General features: G+C 29.5%; 2 protein-coding genes across 5 annotated transcripts in view; one reads left to right on the forward strand and one right to left on the reverse strand.

Moving 5' to 3' along the window:
- The window catches only part of LOC126741600 (transmembrane protein 135-like), a 71,904-nt gene extending 70,624 nt beyond the window's left edge, over nucleotides 1-1,280 (forward strand). For all 4 annotated transcript variants that reach the window (XM_050448088.1, XM_050448092.1, XM_050448091.1 and 1 more), the window contains exon 13: nucleotides 853-1,280. In XM_050448088.1, coding sequence (XP_050304045.1) covers nucleotides 853-898 — 46 coding nt within the window. In that variant the 3' untranslated portion in view covers nucleotides 899-1,280. The remainder of the gene's footprint in view (nucleotides 1-852) is intronic.
- Nucleotides 940-14,751, reverse strand: LOC126741604 (protein obstructor-E-like). Its single transcript, XM_050448097.1, has 6 exons — nucleotides 14,584-14,751; nucleotides 4,422-4,512; nucleotides 4,175-4,314; nucleotides 2,580-2,768; nucleotides 2,388-2,520; nucleotides 940-1,784 (listed from the first exon to the last, which is right to left on the reverse strand). Exons 1-6 carry the CDS (start codon nucleotides 14,624-14,626, stop codon nucleotides 1,598-1,600), a joined length of 783 nt encoding a protein of 260 aa, XP_050304054.1. The 5' UTR covers nucleotides 14,627-14,751; the 3' UTR covers nucleotides 940-1,597.
- Nucleotides 14,752-24,366: the final 9,615 nt, after the last annotated feature.

The following is a 24,366-nucleotide window of genomic DNA, read 5'->3' on the forward strand; positions in this document are numbered from 1 at the left end:
ACTTTTAATTAATATAAAGAAATTCACTTTTAGAGTACTCTATCATTTTTTAGAGGTTGTGTGCTTTTAACCATGCTGATTATATGGTTCTAGTCTGACAAGAAATAACCTGATTATACATATATTAAAATACAATATAATAATTGTATAATTTAGCATTAGTTAAGGCATACTGAAATATTGACAAGAAATAATTGTTTTGGTTAATCTTCTGATCAAAATACCTACAACATCTTCCACAAAACAACCACAATATATGCATAACTTAAATGGTTATTATACTCACTTTTTTCCTTTAAGTACAAAAAGCAAAAAAAGACTGATTTAATTATTTTAAATGCAGCTTATTGGTTTTAGGTCAAATGAATATAAATTATTTCAGCTAAAATGTATTCGTATTATTTCTGTTACAATAGGAATGCCATATACCAAAAATAATATTTTATTGACGAAGTTTATTTTGAAAGTGAAGTGAATGGTTAGTTAAATGTTATGTTTTTGATAGTTTTTAATGATCAAAACTACGTGTTAAGTCCGATAATAATGAATTATCTCATTATCTCATCAAAATGTATCAACTTTTCAGACAAGATCGGCATTTATTTTGTGGAGAAAAGACTTACCGTAAGAAAATATCATCTAAATTAATGTAATAATATTTATATCTTTTATACTTTTCTTTTGTGCTTACTTCTCTTACATCTATCGTACTTATTGATTTATGTATATATTTATACCATTTAAGTTCCAATTTTTAATCTAGAACCTCATATTTATATTAAAGAAATAAATTTTTTTGTTGTTCTATAACAACTTTACTAACTCTGTTAATAAAGCAATTTTCTATTTTAGGTTTTTGAAGATCTACCAAGAACTCGTTATAAAATATATTTTGTAAAAACGTGTTCTGGAACAGATGTCAGTGGAACAGACAACCAATTTTTATCAAAAAGACTTTTATTTTTAACAGGTTTTTTAAATAGGCACCTATTTAACTATACACATGTACTTAAAACTAAAACAAACTACGATTAATACTTTGTAAAAATAACTAAGAACTAACGATAAACATCAACAGTTAAGTGAAAAAAGAAATGGAAATGATAAAACTGTCTCAATCTAGATGAAAGTTACTTATATGTAATTTGATACTGGCACAATAATGAATTTAGGTTAAACAAATATTTTATTATCTAGAGAAGTTGTATAATTAATATTCTCGATTAACCAATTTTTGTTTTGTTTTCTTTTGGGAATAAATAAAAAAGATATTAAATTTAGTTCAATCCTTGTATGTGAAAGGAGAAAGTGCCACACATATATAGTAGTACGAGGAAAAAGATTTTAATAAAAATCCGCAATAAGCTACATAACATACTTTAGCCGATTATGTAACTTAAAGATCAGGCGTCTCCATTGGAATTACATCGTGTGTTGTGATTTATTTAACGATCGTCTTCAGATAGTAATGTACAGTAATTTGTTATAGGAAAATTACAATTATTATAGAGGCAGCTGCTTCTTTTTTTTAAAATAAAATCATTAATTTATGATGTAAATGATCGGTTTAAAATGAATGAATAAGTTAATTTGGTTTTTAATTTTTTGGTTTGCCTTTAAGTGGAATAGGAATTGCTCCTTGAGGTAGATTAGGGAAGTTCTGTTCTTCTCGTTGTCCTCTATTTTTTGGATTATTTTGTGGAATGTTCTGATCCTCATCCTCTTGTATTGGTGGAGGAAGTGTGCTAGGTATGTCACAGTCTTCAGTAGGAGGAACCACGCACCTACAATAGCACTTTTATTAATTTTGGCAATAAAACGTAAGTATACTGCATATTGCTTAAGCTAGTGATAAGTTTAATGAATATTTTAAGTCAATAAATATTGAACTTAAAATCAATATGACGAAAGGCACCAATTTTGTTTTCTTGTCAGAGATTTTGTCACGAATTAGCCGGCTTTCAAATTAACTCTGAGTTTAAAGACTTCCTCGAGGGGGTACGCCAAAACGTTGTAACCCATTAAATTTAAGCAGGGTAAATCAATATTGCAACAACAATTTTTAAGTCCTTGCCAGGAACGCACATACCAAGCATGTATCCTACAAAGGAAAACTAGCTGAAAGCCTCATGACTAGCAAGAGAGTAAAGGCATTCAGTAAAAATACCAACTATCTCTAGAAAAATCTTCTAGGCCACTGGATGGGATCTCTAACAATCTTACTTGCCGTTCCCATGAAAGACTATACATCTCTTTCCGTGAGGAAGAATCTACCACTAAAGAAATAATTTAGAAGGTCCCACGATCTAGTTAACAATTAGTGTTCATTAATTAATTAAAATAATAGATATTAAACTTTAATTTATTTTATTGAATTTGCGACTAACCTCAGTGACCTCCTATCAAACACCAACATGGCGGGACACCTCTGCAATCTCGGATATCCACCTTGACACTGCCAATATCTATTACAAGATTTTCCTAAAGGCACATTACCATTGGGGTCATCGTTACATAAAGCTGAAAAATTATTCATTTATTATAATTTTGAAAATATTAGAGGAATTTAAATAACTTACGATGTTTTTGACATCCATCTACATTCTCAGGCCAATCGCAAGAGTGGGTTCTCTCATTGTACAAGAGTCCACCAATGCACAGTTGTTCTGTTGCTGTACCATTCCAGCAAGTCCAATATCTGGTACAAGATGTTTCATGTCCAAAGATGCCGTACAACCAATCGCAATGGTCGGTACCAATTGGAGGATCTTTAAGTAAAATTATATAATTGACATATAAAGTTATTTTAGAATTAAGTGTTTAATTCGCAATAATCTTCATATAAAATGTGATTACAAAATGACTACTATAGGATAATTCTGACTATTTTTTTTAGCGTACTAGCTCTTTTTCATATTAAGTTTATAACATCTGAAAACCATGTGACAGAAACCAGGCATCATTGCTTTGTTCTAGGGTAAAAAGACTAGAGGTCTAGTTTTTCACTGACTATCGTTATTACAGACTACAGTCAGTACAGAATACAGAAGGACCACGTGGTTCAATCTCTTGCTGCTCAGAGACCCCCAGAGATCTTAGAGCCCAAACACTTTTCCAGTGCTTAGGAAGAAGTTCTTTACATTTGCTGATAATATTAAGATCTGCTGGAGGCATCACACATCCCCATATGACTTGGACAGTACCTCAATCAATCAAAATTTTTATATATGATCTTTACAACATCAGACTTTACGTAATACTATAGTTTTCCTGGTGCTAGAATCCACTGTACTGTATACATAAATATTTCAGCAAATTTTTATTAAATATCCTCAATTTTAAACATTACACTAGAACACAGAAAACTTTTTTTGAGATCTATCCCAGAATAAGAAAAACCTCCAAACAAAACTTAATATTACCTTATACTCAACTTCTTAGGCCCCTATACTAAACTTTTGATAAATAATCGTAGATATAATTAAGGGACTTAGTAGAGCAACACCTAAAAGACCTAAGATCGTAAAGGTGTGAGGTCTTTATTGTCTTCTAGACTGCGTCAATACAACAAGAGATTGTTTTAAAGGAAGATTGTGAGTTTTGATGGAAGATAAAGTAATGATGACATTTATTATACAAGGGTGAATCTCCAATATTAAAAAGTATAAGGCTTGCTATCATTTCTACTCTCGCACCTAGTGGAAGGGGTCCAGATAGGTGTGAGTCTTAGTAACAGTAGAGGTATAAACGACCAAAACACCTGGTATTAGAGGCAAGAAAATTGAGAAGGGATAGACGAACTATCAGTATAACTGGCATCATTCCTACTAATTCACCTAGTAGGGAAGGTGTGAGCTTTAGTAACGGTAGAGGTATAAACAACCGAAAGCCCTGGTATCAGAGATAAGAAAGTTGGGAGGGAACAGAAGGACTAATTCCTAGTACAATGCCTTATCATAAGTCAGAAAATGGTATAAATCTAAATGTGCCTGTGACCATTGAGTATATGGAGATCATTGCGAGTGAGATCAAATCTGTAAATATTTTATCCTTGGTAGCATATTATGTGGCTTTATGATAAACCTGAAATTATTTATTTAAAAGCTTAAATAAGATTTAAAAAATATGTTGAGATATTAACTGGTTAAAAATTAAAACGTATAAATATACTTACTTGCTTGTTGTTTTCCATCGCAGTAGTTTGATCTCCATGGATAATCACATCCTTCCGTGACTCCTCGGTTCTTTCCTGCATAAACTAAGCCATTTGGACAGTCGTAAAGCTCTGGTTGTCCATTTACGCATTCCCAATACCTAAAAATATTATATCCTACATAACTATCACTTTTCTCAAGAAATTCTCATATTTTTATTTATAAATTATGATACATATTGATTTAATTATTTAAAGAAATATTTACCTGTCACAATATGTTTCATCACCTACCACCCTAGCTTTAACCTGGCAAGGATCTTCCTGGTTACCTTTTAGTTGTTGGGAACTAACTAAACCTGTAAAAATAAAAAAAAATAATATCAAAACAATCATCCAAAATATTTGGAAAACATTGCATTAACACGGCCTTGGAAAAAGTTCAATCATATCTTTCAGCATTATGACCGGGAATAAAATAGTTTTTTAAGGCTTATTTGTATATTAATTATATATTACAATTATAGGAGTGTATTAAAAATGTTGCTACAAAATTCATATTAATAATATAATTTATTTATTTAAAATTTTTATAAAACTAAAACTTTCAAATAAAACCGCGCCTGAACACTATAAAGGCATAATACCGACCCAATATAGTTATACAGATTATACGTTCAGCACCTGATATAGTAGAAAGTAAACTGCAGGCTGCAGAGAAAGTAAATTTATTTTTTAAATGTCATTTTGTTTCTCGAGAATATCAGCATCGTAATGTAGTTAGTAATATCATACGTAATCCTTTGACAAATTTATGCTAATGTTTACATACTTGTAATAGTTTTACTACTCGTATATACGAATATGACACATTTATGAAAGTGATACGAGGGTAAATAAATTGATTACATGAGTTAGTTCTTTATTGATATAGAATAATGGCACGACCCTTAGTAAGTATTTACTTATAGGGTATCCTAGTCACTGTTTTAGAATTTACTAAATATAGTGGCAATATATGCAGTACAATAGTGTAACAAATCAAAAATGTATGCTGCTTGAATTGAATTTGGGGGACAATAGGAAGCCGACGGAGGTGTTGTGCATAAACCATTCTGATAGATCCGTCAGAATACAAGAGTTTTTGGCTAATGGTTCTTCCTGGTATTTATTTGACCATTGGACTGCCAAATTAAAACTAAGGATGAACTCGAGAGGGTCCAAATATTCGTCCTTCAACTTTAGACATCTTTAAATGTTTGCTAGAAGATCCGCTCTATGGTTTCCCAGAATACCTGGGGGACTTAAAATCCATGCAAATTTCAATTCTTGGTGGTTCTTTGTCAGGTTCCAGCAAATTTTCTTTATTTGGAGAGTAATATCCTTTTTTTATACTTTTGTATTAGCTAATCTATGTAAAGTAGTAAGAGAATCTGTTAGAATTACTGAAATTCCTATATTCAAGAAGCATTCCAGACTTTATATCTGATTACTTGACTAATGTCTGAGATAAACCTTTATTATTATGGTAAAAATCAACAGCTTCCAGCTGTAATTAGTAACAATACGATGCATAAAAGTCTAATTTGTTATATAAGCTTGGTAATAGATAAAGCAGAAATATTGACTCATGCATATCAGTTTGATGCGTATTGAACAAAAATGATAAAATAAACTGCATTTAATTGAAAACTAGATCCAGCAGCACGATTTGTAATTATGTATGTTTTTCTAACATAACTCGTGGAACATCAGATATATTCTTTTCTTGTAATAGAATTTAGCTTATTTAGCTTGGCATTTTAGGATTTCAGCTTATTTCCTTTATCATTAAAGCATGAGTTGATTGATTTTGAAAGCCAGTGCACTAAAAGCTTAGAAAATATATCTAGCCAGTTGATGAACATTTGTTATTGTGGGCTTCTGAACAACTTATTTAACAACTTCTCACTTTTATTATGGTCATCTAGATGAAAATCTATTTAATGGAAAAATTAGATATGTTATATCTAATCTGTCAATAATAGAATACATAAGGTAAAAATGTGTCTTTACATCTCGATTTGCTAATATGTTTCGTTATATACATAAACTACTGTGTTGCAATTTACATATTTAAACTTGTGTAAAATAAAGACAAGATTTCATTTTTCTAATAAGCAATTGTTTCGGTAAATACTTAAAGCAATAAAAAGGAAAGTGTGTGAAAATAAAAAGTTTTAGCACCTTCTTACACCCACCGTGTACCGAGAATTCAAGATGACGATTGTATAAGAGCCAATTTACATTTAAGAAAGAATGCGCGTTTACGCTCAGAAGGATGGGCAACTGATTATACAATGCATAAGGATGATTTATTATTTAAAATGCTAATTTGTCAATTGTTGAGACACTAAAATTAATTTAGCAATAGTATGATATGTTATAACTTCAGATGTTAAATATTAAAAGCTTTAGATAGCACCAAGTAAAAGAGTAACAAACGTAATTAATTGGTCCAATATCAATAAGAAATATTGGCCAACAGATATTAATTTAAAACGATTAAATTTCACCAATTAGCTTCGATTAATGTCTAGGTAACGATAGGGTGTAGCAAGATGTTTTAATAAGAATTAAATGACCTTAACCTTTCAATGTGGTCAGTTTATTAAAAAGGATCGAACACGGATCTTCGCTTAAGTCTTAACATACCAATGGGTCATTTATATAACCTTATACCTGCGGTATTATACCACAAATTAACTAAGCAGACAGGTGTTTACAAAAAAAAATAATTTCTTGAAAATGTTAACGGTCAAAAATTTTTTCATAATGAAAGAGGATTGTCAAATTGCGGATAAAGCTATTCAATTCTAATAAAAGCTGTTTTGTAAACGAGTCACAATTTTTTTTGTCGGAATATTATATGTATTTAAAATTCATGTCACAATTAGATATAACTGCACTGCTAACAGTTGATAATTAATGAAGCATGACTTAAAATGTTATGAAGAGCTTACTGTTGATTTTTTTGGTATGACTAAAATGATTGTAGGTACTGCCGAAAAGCTTTTTTCGAATATTACATACTAATAGTAGATCTGCAGTCATAACAGCAACTCATGATAAACAGGCTTTACTTCATGTGAGTCAAAAAATCATTTTAATACTTAATTAGCTTTTTTTCTTACTAAAGAGCGTATACATACACTAAAAACGATTTTCCTGGATAATTAAATGACAAAAAAAAAACATAATAAGTAAACTTGGTAAGAATTTAGGAAATTAAATGGCAGATACAAAGGTCAAGAAACCACCCAAGTAGATGCTAGATGCTGACAAGGATTCTCCTGGTCTTACTAAACGGGTCAGAAGGATAAAACTAAAAATACTATGAAATATCAAGAACAAACCACTGGAGACTTAACGATCACCTAAACGAAATATAGTGAAGATACTATATATTTTATATGATAAACATCACAAAAAACAAATTCAAAACTACAATTCTTGTATTTATCAAGGAGGTAGGACTACTGAACCACCTTTATTTTATCCTCATGCATAGCTCTTTCTTTGTTTAATTGATTAAATATTGGTTTAAGGTCCCTAATGCTCTTGGTACTGCAGCTAATATATTGAATCTAATTGAAGAAATTATGTTTTTGTATTAATTAGCATTCTATGTGTCATCTTCTTTTAGTAGCTATCGAGGTTCTTAGTTAAGTGCAAATCTGTGGTTCTGCAGATCCACATCTCGCTAGGAGACTTATATTTTACTGACTGACTATTATGGTTAGGTTAGGAAGATATATTAGGTAATACCTAGCATTTTCTTTACTAGTAAAAAGCAACATGGCTAGATATTCTGAAGAGATGTACTAAATACCATATTAGAGGATGGAACAGGAATATCAGCTAATTTGTGGTTCATGCATGGTGCTGCGCAATTTATAATATTGGTGACAATAATGACAATAACTACTTTAAACATAATGGTCAGTATTGGACCATCTATTCAGTATTTTCCTAAATAATCACAACGAAATTTAAGAGAAAAAATTAAAACATAACTCGTCAAGAATATTATTCTCTTTTGTCATTAATATTGTCAGTATCTTCTATAGTAAACAAGAGTTTGGTTGTAATACGTTAACGTTTTTAAAGATTATTACTAAATATTATTACTTATAAGCATTATATATAAATGGTCAATGCAATTCTTTTAAATCTTCTTTTAGGAGTAAACCTTAACAAAGCGCTTAAAGATATTTTAGGTTTATAATGAATAGATGAATACGCTTCGGCGAAATAAAAAAAAATACAAATCAATAGAATTATTAAAAACAAATATCTCATTTTCAAATCTTCATTGAATCAATAATTAGGTGCAATCTGTCCATGTTCTTTTGCACTTAAACAGTTTTTTTGCAGTAAGACATATAATATGTAAGCTGAATTCTGGATCTAGGGTATTGAAAACACGGCATTTTTTTTTAAAGATTTTAATAATAACAACATGAATCAGACGGTGCCATCTAATTAAAAAATAGATTTTCTAAATTCACTGACAAACAAATTCAATAAGTACTTTTATAAATCATATAATTCTTCAGCAAGTAAAGAACTAGCTAGTTTCAAAAATAGAGAAATGGAACGATAATAATTAAATTTATCATTTGTTCAGCTTAAAATGTAATAAGCAAGACAAAAATTAAGAAACATCCACCTTTTTAGACACTGTGCTCATATGTGATGAAAATGATTTTGGTATTGGTACAAAAACGCCAATAAGCCCAGAAAATTATAACTTTCTGTAGATTATATGGATAATGAAAAATATATGTCTCTTGGATTTTCCAAGATCTAGCTGTTTTGAAAGCCATTTTAAGAAAAAAGGTAATTTTGTGGATGTAAAATGCTCTAATTCCAACAGGTCGTTTCAAATCCAAACATGGTATCTCTATATATCGGGTAAAACTTTCATGCTAGTATGGTTAGGTGGAAAAACTATGGGATCTTTTTTTTATCAATTTAAAATAGTACTTATTTTATCTTCTCGTTTTTCTGAATGCAATGGGACCATCTTATAGGTTGTACTCTTGTTTCCGGCAATATTTGGAGGCTAATTTTGGAAGTAAAAAATAAGTAAAAAGTGCCAATTTTAGAATTTTAAAAAGTCCTAGATATCCTACAGAGCTTTTTGAATACAAATTTAAAACAAACTGAAGCAACAATAAATTTGTATTAAACTTTCAGAATAAGTATGTAATAATTTTTCTTATTATGTCTTTTAGAATTAAAAATATTGTCAATAGTTGATGTACCTACTAAAATTATTTTCTTCTCTTTAATATAATATTCTAATAATTTTATCAAAATAGATTATATCATAAATCAGTAATTGGAAGATGTTGGACAAAAAAAAGTGACAAATCAATATAAATAGTAAATGACGGCTAATGAGCTTCTTGATTAACTTTCCATCTTCCAGCATTTGTCAAAATTGTATTGCCAATCTAAGTCATAAAAAGAGGTTTGAGGTTTGAAGTTGAATCTCACCAAAACGAAATTTAACAATATTAATTAATAATAAAAATTAACTAAATAATAATTCTTTGAAATTAAATGAATACGGAAAACATGAATTTAAGGATATCTTACTATTTCCTTTTTTTATATATTTCAAATCAATTTTCCTTGAATCTATTTTTCAATAAAATTGTGGGTTTTAGAAAGTAACTGGTGCAGTAGCGTGATCGCTTGTAACCCTGAACTTTCTTAAGCTTGGATAAGTAACGTCCATAACAGTTTTTCACTCATTGATGTAGACCATTCATCCGTGATTCTAAGTCATGTTTCATGTTCTCACGTTTTTCTCATTGGCCACATAAAAAATAGATTATACGTCTTAAACCCTAAAGTAATTACTTTTAAAACTCACTTTTAAAATCTATTCTTTCTTAAATATGTTACGCTATATAAAATAACGAGTTTTAGTGGTTTCCGCTTTTTAATGAAAGTGAATTCGTGGTTCTATATTAAAGGAGAACGACAATAACGTCTGCGAGAGGCCAAAGTTGAAAAGGAAAGTACACGTAGTAAGAGTTGCGTAATTTAACTTTGGGTGAGACACAATCAGTTGCCTCTTAGAATAAATTCTTTTTAAGAATCACACCGTTAAAAATATTATTGTGTAATTTCATAATGTTTTGAGAAGTTGTAGAATTTACGGTAAATGCAGACCAGAAGCGAAGCAACTATCTTTAATAGGAAACTATTCAGTTAATAGTTACAGCGGTTAATGACAATCTTTTTTCTTTGATTTCAAGCCGCAGTAATCCGGACGTATATAATATTTTAATGTTATGTGTTGAATTGAATAAAGTGCAAATTTGAATACCAATATTTACCCTTAAATATAGGCGAACACACCTGTAGAATCAATTTTAAAAAAGATTTTTTTTTAAATCAAATTCAGCAAATCTATAGAATCGAGACATAGAAATCCATACATTGGCTTCGGACTATATAGTAATGAAATGAGACACTAATAAGTAATGAGACATTTCGAACAACTGTATTAATCATAGACCGCAATTTGTTTTACATCCTTTTTTAGCAGAATTACAGGATAGAAAGAAGAAATTTACGCGTGACAGTTCCCATCACATACTTAAAGTTTTCTCTTATTTATCTCTGTAGCATTGAAAGTCGTATTATTAGTCCGGGAGGAATTTTACAAGTGAACTAATATTTAATTATTAAAAGATTGGAAAGTTTCTTATTTTTTAATATAAAGATAATTGTTGTTTTTTAAAATTGGTTCTAAAGATTCGTTGATTCATACAAATTCTTAAACGTCTGCATTATGCCGGCAACAATAAAAGCTTCTGTATTTAGTTATAATTACATAAGTAGTTGAGGTATAAATTAAATAGAAATGTTATTACTTCGTGAATAATTTTTAATTCAACATATAAAGATTATTTAGGAATTAGCAGAGAAATTAGTAAATTTGGCATATTTGCGCTCTCTCTCCATCGTAAAAGTCCTCGAACACATATTAATAATTTAACCATTAAATTGTATCAGCACAGATGTAATATAAAATAGCTATGGATTCAGAGTAAGACAGAGATACGATTTGTATCACTCAAAGTGAAGTTAACGTTCTCATAAATAAACCGCTGTATAAGATTAAACAGAAATAAAATGGTGAACAAAAGATATTCTGCTTAAGTGACTTTTTTTGAAAAAGTGGCTTTATACGTTAATATTTATACTGGTATAAGTCATACTGACATCTTGCAAATCGTTTGTTATCGTTTCATTCTTAATGTAAGTTACCTCATTGCCAATAAATTAATTTAAAGAAATTATTCCTGGGTGTAACACTTCTTATATCAGTGAGTAGATAATTCAATAAAATAAGCATTTACCTTTAAAGAGTAGAGTTTTAAAAGAATATACGAGTACATAGAATTTTGAAAGAATGAACTGCTGTTATGGCATAAATAATTGAAAGTATATAAGATGCAAAATACAAAGAATGCATAACGAGCGTAAAATAGCCAATAGCCATTTGGCCAAATTAGCAATACTTTGCAAAAGGTCAAATAATATTTCTGTAAGTAAATTTATTCTCAATTTTCTTGATCATTTTATTGCGTGAATGTAGGAAAAAGTAGTAGTAGGTTTATTCAGCAATAGACCTTAACCTTTTGAACTAATTTCTATTGGAAGTTTTTTACAATTCACAGACTCAAAAAAACGAACATTTTTAAAAATATATCGGATACCAGTATAACGCGATTGCTTAAATAAGAATTACTGCGATAGAAATCTCAACTTAACACGTTCGCCGACATTCATTTCTTTCGCAAAAATCTCTCAAAACTTTATTTCTTGTCAGTTTCTCATCACTTCCTATCTTGGCATAACCGGTACCAAACAAATCGACACGGCACGGGTTTATGTAATCTGCTTTTCTATATCTCTCGCCATGGTACCCATATAAGCAACATATAGCAGTACCACTTTATCTGTAAAAGTCGCTAGTAATTGGGTTAATGCTACTTTTGTTTTTTTTTTGCATTGCCGGTACCGACAGGTTAAAAAAATCCTAGTCGTGCGAGATTATAAACATTGCACTTTATATAATTTTAATAGTCGTTAATTATTTAGCTGTTATATGATATTCAAATAACGATTAATGACAGGTAATAATAAGATTCAATTCTAAGCAACTTCAGTAGCGATGGTAAAGAAAAACCTTGGCAACGGAATTTATGAACGCTTCTAAGTTCGTTCATAGTAGATTCATTTTAAATATAAATTAAACGTTCTTGCTTTATACTATATTGCATGATTTGGAGCAAATTTTATATCTTGTTATTTATTGTAGGAATGGATAAATAGAAGGTTATTTTACCGTCGATCATTAGGAACCTTTAGTTAAATTACATAATTGATTTAAGATTTGTAGAAATCTCGTCCGGTTGCTCTTTAGCAGTCTGCTTACTGAATTAAAATTATTGCTGCTGTGCAACTGTAATAGAAAAGCTGGTTTTCTCTATTGAGAAGAACTAGATTTTCTCTCTAGGGAGGCCGAAGTAGGTTGCCTTCTAGGCTACAATCTAGAATTAGAATAATGTAATCACTTTTTGTTAATGTTTATTTCAGGATTAGGTGAATACTAGGTGTATACTACCAATATATACTAGCTTATTAATTGAATAAAATATCAAAATGACCATAATGATGACATTGGTTTATAAATTCCATTTACTGAACGTTCTGGAAGCAAAGATGCATTGCTGTTCAATGTGAAAAAGCGGATGCAGTGTTTGAAGCTTTTTTTCTTATGTGATCACCTAAATATTGTTTGGATTAGCTTTATTTAGCTTCATATTAATTCTAGGGTTAAAAACGTAATTTTTTTTTACTTTCTCTTTTTTGTTTCGGTCTTAATGACCCAATACTGTGTGAGGAAATTAGGGAATCCAGCAGATTAGATATTTCAAATAATCTTAAACTATCATATTAGAAATATATCTCGTCATATATTTTATATTCAGCACTTAGTGAAGTAAGATAAGAATAACAATAATTCGATTTTCAGAAAGTGGTAATTTTAATTTTTTAACTCTTCTTCTCAGAAAATTTAGATACACTCGGAATTTTTATGTATAATATATCAAATTTATGACTATTTGGAGCTCAAAGTAAAAATAATAGTTTTACTCATGTAAACTTTTGATGAATGGTGTATAACTATAATAGAAGATGAAAAGTTATTTTCTGTTCTAACATACTATGTCACATTCTACAAAATATTAAAGAGAGAGGGATTAAAAATAAGAGTTTACGAGTTATTTTAGGCAATATTTTCATACTTTCACTGCCTTTAGGGTCATAAATAGGTTCTTCAGTTAAAACTTTAAAAATCTTAGTAAGACGATACACTTTGTTTACCAAACTATCTCATCATATATTTGCGGTTGTATTATAGATTTCTTCAATTTCGAGGTCAGGCTCATTACGAACGTTCTCTCAATATAGACTCTTTTGCAATCAAATATCGTGATCTTTGTGAATTCCGAGATGAATTTATATGAACTAGGTGTGTGGCAAGTATTTCTACCAAAAAAATTGCCCTGAACTTGATTGTGAGTATCGCTCTGATTTTCAGAAATTTTCGCAAAAAGCTTCAGATTGAATTTATATAAATTATCAGCTGAAGTATTTATATAATATTTTAATTTATGCTTCATATAATTATTTGTGTAAGTCACAGAAGAGTTTTGTAGTATTGTTCTCTTTTTGTACAAAGTTTGACTAGAAAAAATAACGAATGTAATAAAACAGGAGGGAGAGAGTCTACCAAATGTCGTCGAGTATGATAAGGGCGAGCGATAAGCGACAATCTTTATAACGTCTCGTATAGAAAAACAACTAACTTACTAATAATTAATTTAAGATTTTTGTTAACTTAATGATTTCTCTAGGCACATTACCAAATTAAAATTATATCAAATTAATATTAATTTCTTATTATTGTTAATATTCTACGAACTTCTTATATGATATATCATTAAATTAGTAAGCAAACATGGTTTTATCATGGAATATAAAGTTTACAAGGTTATAAAATATATATAAAACTGCGTATTAAAAAACAAATTTTTAATAAACTGAAGACCTTTTGTTCAATATACCTATTCCTATCAGATCTAGGGCCAGAGAAATCCATTAAATATGGTTATCCATTGCCTGTATAATATATTCTATACCTATTTATTTTAAAAATTAAATAATTGTAACATATATAAAATTAAGGACATTGAGGATATATCTTTTAAAAACCATCAAAAATAACAATATTTTTTTTAATAATTCATTACAACAAATAAATTATCTATAAAAAGTGAAAAAAAAAAACTTACCGAAAATCGCAAGAAAAGCGACCCCACAAACTGAACTCTTCATTTTTTTTTAATCACCACCTATTGGTATACACTATCCGTTAATAAGCGCGACTAGTTTCAAACTGAAACAATATGAGATAAGATTCTTCTTTTTCTGAAACCACTATCCTCGATAGTTCCTTGCCTTCTTGGTATGAAAGTGCGAAGAGCTTCGTATGGTCTTCCACCACTACCATGATACCGGGTACATGTAAAAAGTTCGATTTATATTGTTTTGATGTTGGTCTTTTGTTAATGAGTGAATTTGCAATATATTGTAAAATTGTCAAAGAGTTTTTTTTTCTTCAATTTGTAGCTGATATTGAAAAATACGATTAAACTCGTACATTTTTAGTGTAAATTCAACGGGTTTATTGACATATTCATACATATAATTTTTTCGACTCTAAATACTAGATACAGTATACTTTTTAAAAACCTTAAATATCTTCAAATATTGAGGTACAGTGTTAGGATCCACGGCTCAATAATATTTTATTTAAAGTTAATGTAATTAAATTAATAATTTTTCAGAAAAAATATACAGATTGTTCCAAATACAATAATATGTGAGTTCATATTTTAATTTATATATATCATAGAATAGGTCTATATCTTATCAAAAAGTTAATAATATGGACGGTGAATAAATAACTCGCTATTCAATATACCTTTGCGATATATAATAAAAATGCCAAATAGTTATTATTGCAATCCGACGTTTATATTCAAAAATATAGTAGAGTTACCTGAACAAAAGAAGATTGAAATACATAATCGTAAATAGCGTTAGAACTCGTGCCCTCTTTACCCTTCGATTTCGCAGACTGTAGAAAGTAAATTAAAAGAACTTTTTTTGGAGTTTGCCAAAGTCAGACCGTACCAACGTTAGTAAAGTTGAACCACTTAATGTTCTATTGATACAAAACTCAAGGGAAATTTGTGCAAAAAAGGTGAAAATGTTGTGAATAAAATTATCTTTTCAAAGGTATACATTCACCCTTAACGGTCACACTTAACCGACAAAATTGCAGGTAGTAGACATATACAAGATGTCCCATATCGTTATGTTCAAATTTTGGGAGCATAAAGTACGTACATTTCTTTTCAAATAAAAAAAACTCAAAACTTGTATAACCTTTTTCATTTATTTTAAGTCTTGTGGATTTTATTTAAAGTTAATTCTAAAAATATAATTAATATAATTCCTAAAGTAAATATCAGCTGCTAATTTTGTTTTTGGGAGATCACAAATGCAAACGAAACTGTTTTATGATAAAGAAGACAGTTCTTCTCGGAATATATCTTGCGTGCGCGTCATTAGTAATAGTACATATTTATACAAATCAATAAGCCGTGAAAACAGCAACTAGGAATTATTGACATACGAGCAAGCAATTTGCAGTCCCAGCTGCTTAGTGAGTGACGTTTTCTTTATCAAAATGTCCAACTGCTTTTTTTCTCAAGAGTACGCAGACATGCATTTTGTGTACGGACTGTAACGGCCTGTAACGGCAGTGCTCATCAAGCAGATATCGAATATCGACATCGGTTTGCAAACAGACGACTTCATTAAATATTCCTACTTATATTTACCTATATTTCTACCTATACTTCTGGATAGACAGCAATACCGGTAATTTCGGGAATGCGGTCTGCGTGATTATCTTTTCGGTCGGGGAGTGAACTTGCCAGCAGACTTGGATCAACAAATACTAGATACTATTGTAAGGGATCTAACTATCAGTGTACGTCGAGTTTGTAAAGAAGTCGGAGTACCGCGAATGACTGCTTGGTGAATTTTAAAAAGTAAAGGCTTACATCCGTATCATCATCGTAAGGTACCAGATTTGCTTGAGGTAGATCACTATGCTCGTCTAGTTTATTTTACTTCAACATTAAGACAGTCCCGTCTTAATACTGATTTCTACATAACAGTCCTCTGGGCAGATGAAGCGATATTCACAAGGCGTGGTATTACAAATGCATAGGTGGGAATCAAAAAATCCAAAAGCTATACGTCCATGTAGTTTTTAACATAAATTTTCTGTTAACGTTTGGACTGCCCTAATGACGGCTTGATGATTGGTTCCGTTGTTCTTCCTGCAAGGTTGGATGCGAACAGTTACCTTCAATTTATTTTGGATAAACTGCAAAGACTTTTGACTAAATATTTGCCTACATATGTGGTTCCAAATGGATGGGGCTCCACCGCATTTCGGAATTGCTGTCCGAAATTAGGTTACCGACAACTATCCGAGATGGAAGGTGTTGCTGTTGTCTGGCTACCTAGATCATCCGATTACAATCCCCTTAAATTTTATTTGTAAGGGTACATAAGGATACATAAAGAATCTTTGGGCAAGTTTCAAATACAAGAAAAGGATTATTGGACTATTGGATTCAGCAGGCTGCTAAACAAATACGGATAACTATGTCATTGGTTGGCTTACGAGCACCAGCATGCATTCAACAAGGAGGTTTTTTGGAGGTTGTCTCATGGAGGAATTTTGAAAGTATTGTTCAGTTTGTCAAAAGTTTGTCAGTTGACCTTTTCCTTAAATAAAATAATTCTTTTTTAACTTAACGATTTTTTTAGCATTACGTTTAAATACCATACATGGAAGTGTACCTTGGAAATAATTAAAAACTGATATGCATTGCATAGTTTTGCATTTTTTTGAACTTGAAAAGAAGTGTACTTACTTTACGCTGCCAAAACTTGAACATAATGATACGGGATACATTATATTCCCGATATATATATGCTACTAGCTTTATTTCTAAATAATCAAGAACCAGTTTTCGTTAAGAAGGATATGGCGCCCTTTTACTATATAGCTCTAGTTTGTGCATTTTTGGATGCAAAACTCCATAATCAATGATTAGAACGGCGGGATATATAAAATGAATAAACCTTAATAATTACCTGTGGGTAAGGCATACATGGACAGCTCTACTAATTTGAAAATTCTGGAAAAAAAAAGAAGAAAAGAGCACTTTATACCACTAGAATTAGTTAGAAATGTTCATAAATCATTTGTTCGCTTTGGATATTGCCCTACTGTAATTGGAGTAAATTTTAAATTGAATATAATTTAGATGCTGTCAGATAATATCGTAAATAGACTTAAATAAGAACTTTGTAAAAAACGATCATAGAAAAATGCTGAAATGTGATCTGAAAAATTTTGACTTACCAAAAGAACGTTAACGTCTAACTAAGAAAATCCTAAGTTATTGGCCACTGAAAATGAAAAAAAAAAAAAAAATTATGGTTATTGATATAACCAATCAAATAGGCGACCACAGCTTAAAAGATTGTGATACAGTTTATCTAGCTGGGATGCATCATTATTAATAAGGGAAGTGGCGTACAAAAATCAAATTAAACGTCGACTAGCAATTGCTAGATTAATTTTTAACCAAAACTCATCCCGAGCCTCATATTTCCCGCTGTATCCTATGCCTCCGAAATTTGAACGGTAGCAATGCCCGTCAGACGAAAGATTGACTCGAAGCATTGAAAATTCGAACTCGCTTTTCATCTAAAATCATCGACTCATCTATGAAATACTTGGGCAATCTGTCATGAAGAAGCAAAAGCGCGTAGAAAACGATCAAAAAGAAGATCACCAAGATGGATAGACCAGATGAAACCCTTAGGTAAATTTAAAATACAAAGAGTTCTTGTAGGACGTTCAAGGTAGAGAAGCTTGGAAAGAAACAGTGTATGCCGCTACATCATAGTGCTACCATACCCTTTTGAAGGTTAAAGGACTAAAAGAGAGAAATGAAATAAGCATCTATTGAATACTGTCTTACTAAAAACTAACTGAAACATCTAATAATATTTTGTGTAAAGCTTTATATTAAAAATACTAGACAATAAAATATAACCTCAGCAATTGTCCTTTTCTTGTTTGTTATGAAAAGATTGGATGCTTTCAATGCTTCAAATGTGATACCAAACTTAAAAAATACAAAAAATTTTCCCCTTATTTTGATAAAGGTCAAGCGTTGTAACCTTTTTTTTATTTTTTTTTATTTTTTTCCCTATGTAATAAATATTAATTTTACGTCCATCTTATTGATAAAATCGTTTTTCGAGCAATATGGCCCATACATATTTTTTTCAAAAGCATGATAGGGTTTAATTTAACTTTTTTCTCAATGCATAACTTAAGTGGACGTTTTTTAATTAATTATTAATTGTCTTGGTATCGACTTCTGCAATGGCTCTTAATTATCATTTTGTTATATTTTTGGAATCTTTATTTACATAAAATGTGTTATATTTTTGTTTAAAAAATTGTTATGTGGTTTTAGCTTAATAGCTTTAAATATCTTATTTTACAAATTGAAAAACCTGGTGCTTGTTCCTGTCTCTTATAATTATTTTATGGATTTTAATAATTTTCTATAGAGATTTTCTGAATAGGTCAATTCACCAGCAATCTGCAGAGCCCTAATATTGATTTCATTAAAATAATCAAACTTCTTTGAATGCTTGATTGAAACTTTTTTTGTGTAACCCTAAACCAAGAAGCAAAAAACCAGGAGACTCAGAATAAAATAATAAAATAGGAGAACCAGGCAAGCCAGCTTCGGCAATGCCTTTCCTCAGATGGAAGACATTAAGAATCCTTCTTCCAATCAAATTACCGAACTCCTAAAAAGGGGTAGACCTGATTGGGGCAGCATAAACACTTAGGAGTGAGCCACAGTAGATCTAGCGTTGCAAAGGAGGTACACAAAGTGCTCCACTCATAATAAACCTAACCAAACACTATTAACCACATACAATTACTATAAATCTATTAAGTTAAAATCAATGAAACTTGGGTTTGAATAAATAGATTTAAAAAAATTTAGTAGCAATTTAAGTACCAATTTAAAAAAATAGATTAATTTAAATATATAAGCTATTTCAAACTATAAGCTACTTTTGGATCGTCTCCATATAAAACAATCACTTATACTTTAAACCAATGCATAATATTATTTGTTTACAATGTTCATTAAGAAAGATATTGCACAATAATTTAATTAACCTTTGTTTTTATGTGAAACTGGAGAGGAGCTTAGCAAAATGTTCTAGGAAAAGTTCTTTGCTTTTGATGTTAAGTAATAACGGAATGGGATGTCCAAAGTTATAAAATTCATGGCAATTAAAACATTACGCAATAAAATTTATGTCGCTTCTAATAATTAAAGTTGTTTAAAGTATGTCTAAAGAGGTAAAATGTATGATCTTTTATAGCTTTGTTCTAAGAGTGCTGCACTAGTAAAAATCAAGAATCTTTAATTATCATTTTAGAATTTAGTTTGCCTAATTTTTATCTTTTTTCGTGTCTATGGTTATATATATTTTTTTTTGGTTATATATTATATTTTCTTTCAAGTTCTATATTTTTCGTTATATAATTTTTTTATTAAATACAAAAACTAAACTAAAAAAATGCCAGAACAAAGTACATACATTATTCTATCAATTAATATTAATGTACAAAAAGTTTCTAACAATATCAATTATATAAAATCGACAACTCAAGTAATAGCTATTAACAATTAGGTTTATTGTTTGAAACCGGTCCAGCGAAGCATAAAGCACGAATAATAAAAAGAGAAAAAAAAGCAACCATTATGTATAATGAACCTCCTTGTACTTTCACATGAAAACGTTCATAAAATTATGATGCTTTAGCTACAATTAATTTTAATATTATTTAATTAATTAAAAAAGTGATTAAGTATTAGAAATAAATGGGTTTTCAATAGTCGCTAACTAATAAATCGAGTTTTTTTTTAATAAATATAGCCCTTATTAAATATTCAACATATACAATTTAATTTAAGATTAAGCGGGGTATGTCATATGCTAGTACAGACATGAACAAGCATGACGAAAAATATTGAAATCACTATTGACTCCAAAAACATTAAAGCAATACTCACATAAATATTACAAGCATGTAGGACATAGAAACTAACGTAGTTATACATTTTAACTAAAAATTTACGTTTTATTAGAAAAGTTTTAAATTGGGCTGCGTTGAAAAGAATCTCCATAATAGAGTAATAAATTTTTATAGCATTATAGATAAATAATCTTAGAACTTTTGCAGGAGTTTAATTTTTTTTTGTTACTGGGTCATATGGTTTTGTTAAAATGTTTACAACTGCAGAAAAATGCATCTTCAACCACTGAAGGAATTGTAAGTATATTACTTATATAAGTAGAAGACGTGGTCAAAATCTGAAGTATACATTAAGAAAAACAATGGCCCGAGAATAGACCTCTGCGGAAGGCCTGATTTAATATTTTAAAATTATAATGTATGAATTAAACTAGGTTTATCGATTTCTGTTCAAATCTGTTCAAATCAAACGCCTTGCAATAGTCCAGGAAAATTAGCATACTGTTATCTGTCCGATAATAGGCAGAAATTATATTACCCATGATATTAATTATAGCGACAGAGGTACTGTCGTACCCTTACGACTCCCTTACCCCTTTTTATATTTTTATTTAAATACATTTGATTTTTTCAATTAGTAATCTTCTCTGTAAGTGCACTGAGAATTGTTATTTCTAGCTGCTATAGACTAAAAGAAAATTTAATTGAATAAAGTTGAAAATTAAATAGAAACTGTTATTTTTCCAAATAATAAGCTGAGATTCTTGAATAGTAAATTCAAATTTCTTGGTAAAAAATAAAAAAAATTGTGAAAATATCTGTCGTAGAAAGCAGAAGTCCTCATGTATTAATTTCTTGGCAAACTTTTACCAATACATTTGCATTATACTAATTATTCGCATTGGATTTGGACAAGTCACTCAATATACTTATTATATGAAATTACATACACTTAGTTCAATGTAATTTAATTTAAGTTTAATTTAATTTAATTTAATTAAGTAATTTAATTTAAGTTGATATTTGTTATTTGGAACTATTGCTTTATTATCTAATAATATCCACTATCTGACAATAAAAATTAAAAAAAAATGCAAGGCCTCTTCAGAACCAGGCGACGAAAAAAAGGCTTAAAATAAATAACATTATTTTTATTCATTTATGTAAAAATACATTTAATTCAAATCAAAATCTAAATTCGAATCGTGAGAATGCGCCTTTACATCGCAACACTCCTCGTCCAACGTCTTCGAAAAGTTGCTTTAATAAGAGAGTGGGCTGCGGTTGCTACAGTTGATCCCATAGAACACCGAAAGACCTTTCAATGTTCTAAGGTTGATCCACTAAATTCGAATCGTGAGAATGCGCCTTTACGTCGCAACACTCCTCGTCGAACGTCTTCGAAAAGTTGCTTTAATAAGAGAGTGGGCTGCGGTTGCTACAGTCCCAGCGAATAAATAAATGCTCATTTGCGGCATTACGATGCGACGTTTCGCGCTTTTAACGAGTAATTGTATTTTTTATATGTTTTTTATTATTAACTATTGTCATTTAAAATGAATTCGATTGTATATGTGGATGCATGATGTAAGAAATTCTATTTTATGTTTTTCTTATGTAGTTTTTGATGAACATAAATCACTGGATATATTTAACAAAAATCATTATCTGCTTTGCAGATTCGCCCTATTTATAATGCAAAAGTCGTTACTCTTGTTAAGCTTGAAAGAATTTAAGCCTGTCGTCTCAACTTATTCTAAGTCTGTCTTTAATATATTTGAGACTTATTGAAAAATGATCTTTCACATGCCACTTGAATTCGGCAAACTCAAAATGTGTTATACTGTTGCTTAAACTTAATATGCCTTCTAATACAAGTTATATTTTAATATAGTAATATATCAATGTAATAGCAAGGTTTTGTTATATCATTCCGATATATGTGCGTATTATCGAAAATCAGGATTATTTATATTTATTTTCACTAGAGTTATGATTAGAAATATCTCTTTTACAAATATTTTCTGAAGGTACAGGTCTCAATTACCAGCAAAAGTTATAACACTATTTAACTCATTAAATCCAGAAAATACATTTATGATTAACTGGTCCTTTAAAAAATACTATCTTTTGAATCTACTGATTCCTCATTCGTATTATCTGTAAAATAATTTTTTCGTTCAGGTATTTCCACCAAAATTAAAAAATTTTGTAGTAATAAATCTCTTTGTTTTTAAATTTTTTAAATTCGTTACGGTTCCCTGTCATTTAAAGTAAATTTAATTTTAATTATATCGTTATCAGCTTATAAAATAAAAAAAATCATTTACTTAAGTTATATAGTTATTATTTGCAACATTAAAAAACACATTTTTGTTTAATAGTGAATATTTAAGGCGTATATTTGCTTAATTACCAACGACGTTAGCCAAAGGTTAATTTTACACATGGGTAGGAACAATAGCAAGCCTCGTTTTCATTCCCAGGGTGATTTTATGCGGCGAACAACATTTTAAAATTATGAGAATATCTATTTTGCAACTATTGTGTAAAAATCTAGATTCTATTAGATATGGTACTAAATATTTTTATTTATCAAAATTGAACTCTTGCCTTAAAACCATAAAATGCTATAATAAGTTTTATCAATAAAGTAGGAAAAAAGACGTTAATTTAAAAAAAAATTATTTTTCGAAAACTATAGCACAAGGTGCTTAAGATTAAGAGTGAGATCTCAGAAATAAAAGTAAATTTTTGTGATATACATTTATGAAAATGGTATTTAAAAAATGCTCTTAAAAAATCGATTATTTCTAGCGAAATCTGAAAAAAAAACGAAAATCAAAAAAAATCCTATTTATTTTTTTTCGAGCCATATTGAAACTTTATCGCTATTTTCTTCAACTGATACCCAATTATCATTTTTTTTTCTTACGAATACAATATTGCATTATACCAAATTTGGATAGCCTTTCCAATTACCTTTTTAACATTGTATTACACATATACAATAATGATTTTGCGTACTTCTTATAAGACCGTCATAAGAAAACAACATGATATATTTTTGATGATATATTTTTAGCCTCAAATAGTAGATCATCATCATGTAGGGTAGAAAAGGTGTAGTTTATTTTACTACACCTTTAAATAACGTTTTTTTGTAAATATTAACTGGTATTTTAACAAGCATCAAATTACGCAACTTAACCTTAACTCAATCCAACTTACATATTTGACGGTTTCCGAAGTTGTATCGACCACCTTCGAATTTGGAACACCCTATAGAACCTAAAATTCAAATAAAGGGCAAAGAACAATGCATTTTAAAATAAATTACATAAATTTATTGGTATTTTTTAACAAAATGTACAATATATATTCTTATATGCTCCACCTAATATTTAAATATAGTTTTAAAATTTTAGTTTAAATTTAGTATAATAAAAATAGTCAAATAGTAAAATTCTTCATAAAAAAACTCATATATTTTGACACGGATTAAATTCCAATTAACTACATACTGATTATGTCTGGTCTTAACTAAAATTATAGTTTAAATTATTATCAACGATTACTACTACTAAAGAACAAAGAAGAATTGGTATCATAGAATATAAATTTGTTCCACAAAAAAACTACTAGTGGTAAGTCGTACCTATAAGTTTATGTCATACCAATGACTGTCCACTGTAGCATGATTCTAATATGATATCTGATATCCAATACTCTTAACCAGTTTATTGCCAATTGCAATCATACCCAGATCTACAATAAAATTCAAAATTAATTATTGGAAGTGGTATTTTATGGGTGTATTGGTCAATTGTTAAAGAAAAGT

This window comes from Anthonomus grandis, chromosome 10 (assembly GCF_022605725.1).
Source record: "Anthonomus grandis grandis chromosome 10, icAntGran1.3, whole genome shotgun sequence".
NCBI classification, from domain to species: Eukaryota; Metazoa; Arthropoda; class Insecta; order Coleoptera; family Curculionidae; genus Anthonomus; species Anthonomus grandis.

Bases quoted from the DNA above. Each gene is read 5' to 3' on its own strand.
- LOC126741604 (XM_050448097.1), bottom strand. From the start codon at position 14,626: ATGAAGAGTTCAGTTTGTGGGGTCGCTTTTCTTGCGATTTTCG. The intron at 4,513-14,583 runs GTAAGTTTTTTT...TTATTTTTACAG, and splicing joins CGCTTTTCTTGCGATTTTCG to GTTTAGTTAGTTCCCAACAA. The intron at 4,315-4,421 runs GTAAATATTTCT...TAATATTTTTAG, and splicing joins GATGAAACATATTGTGACAG to GTATTGGGAATGCGTAAATG.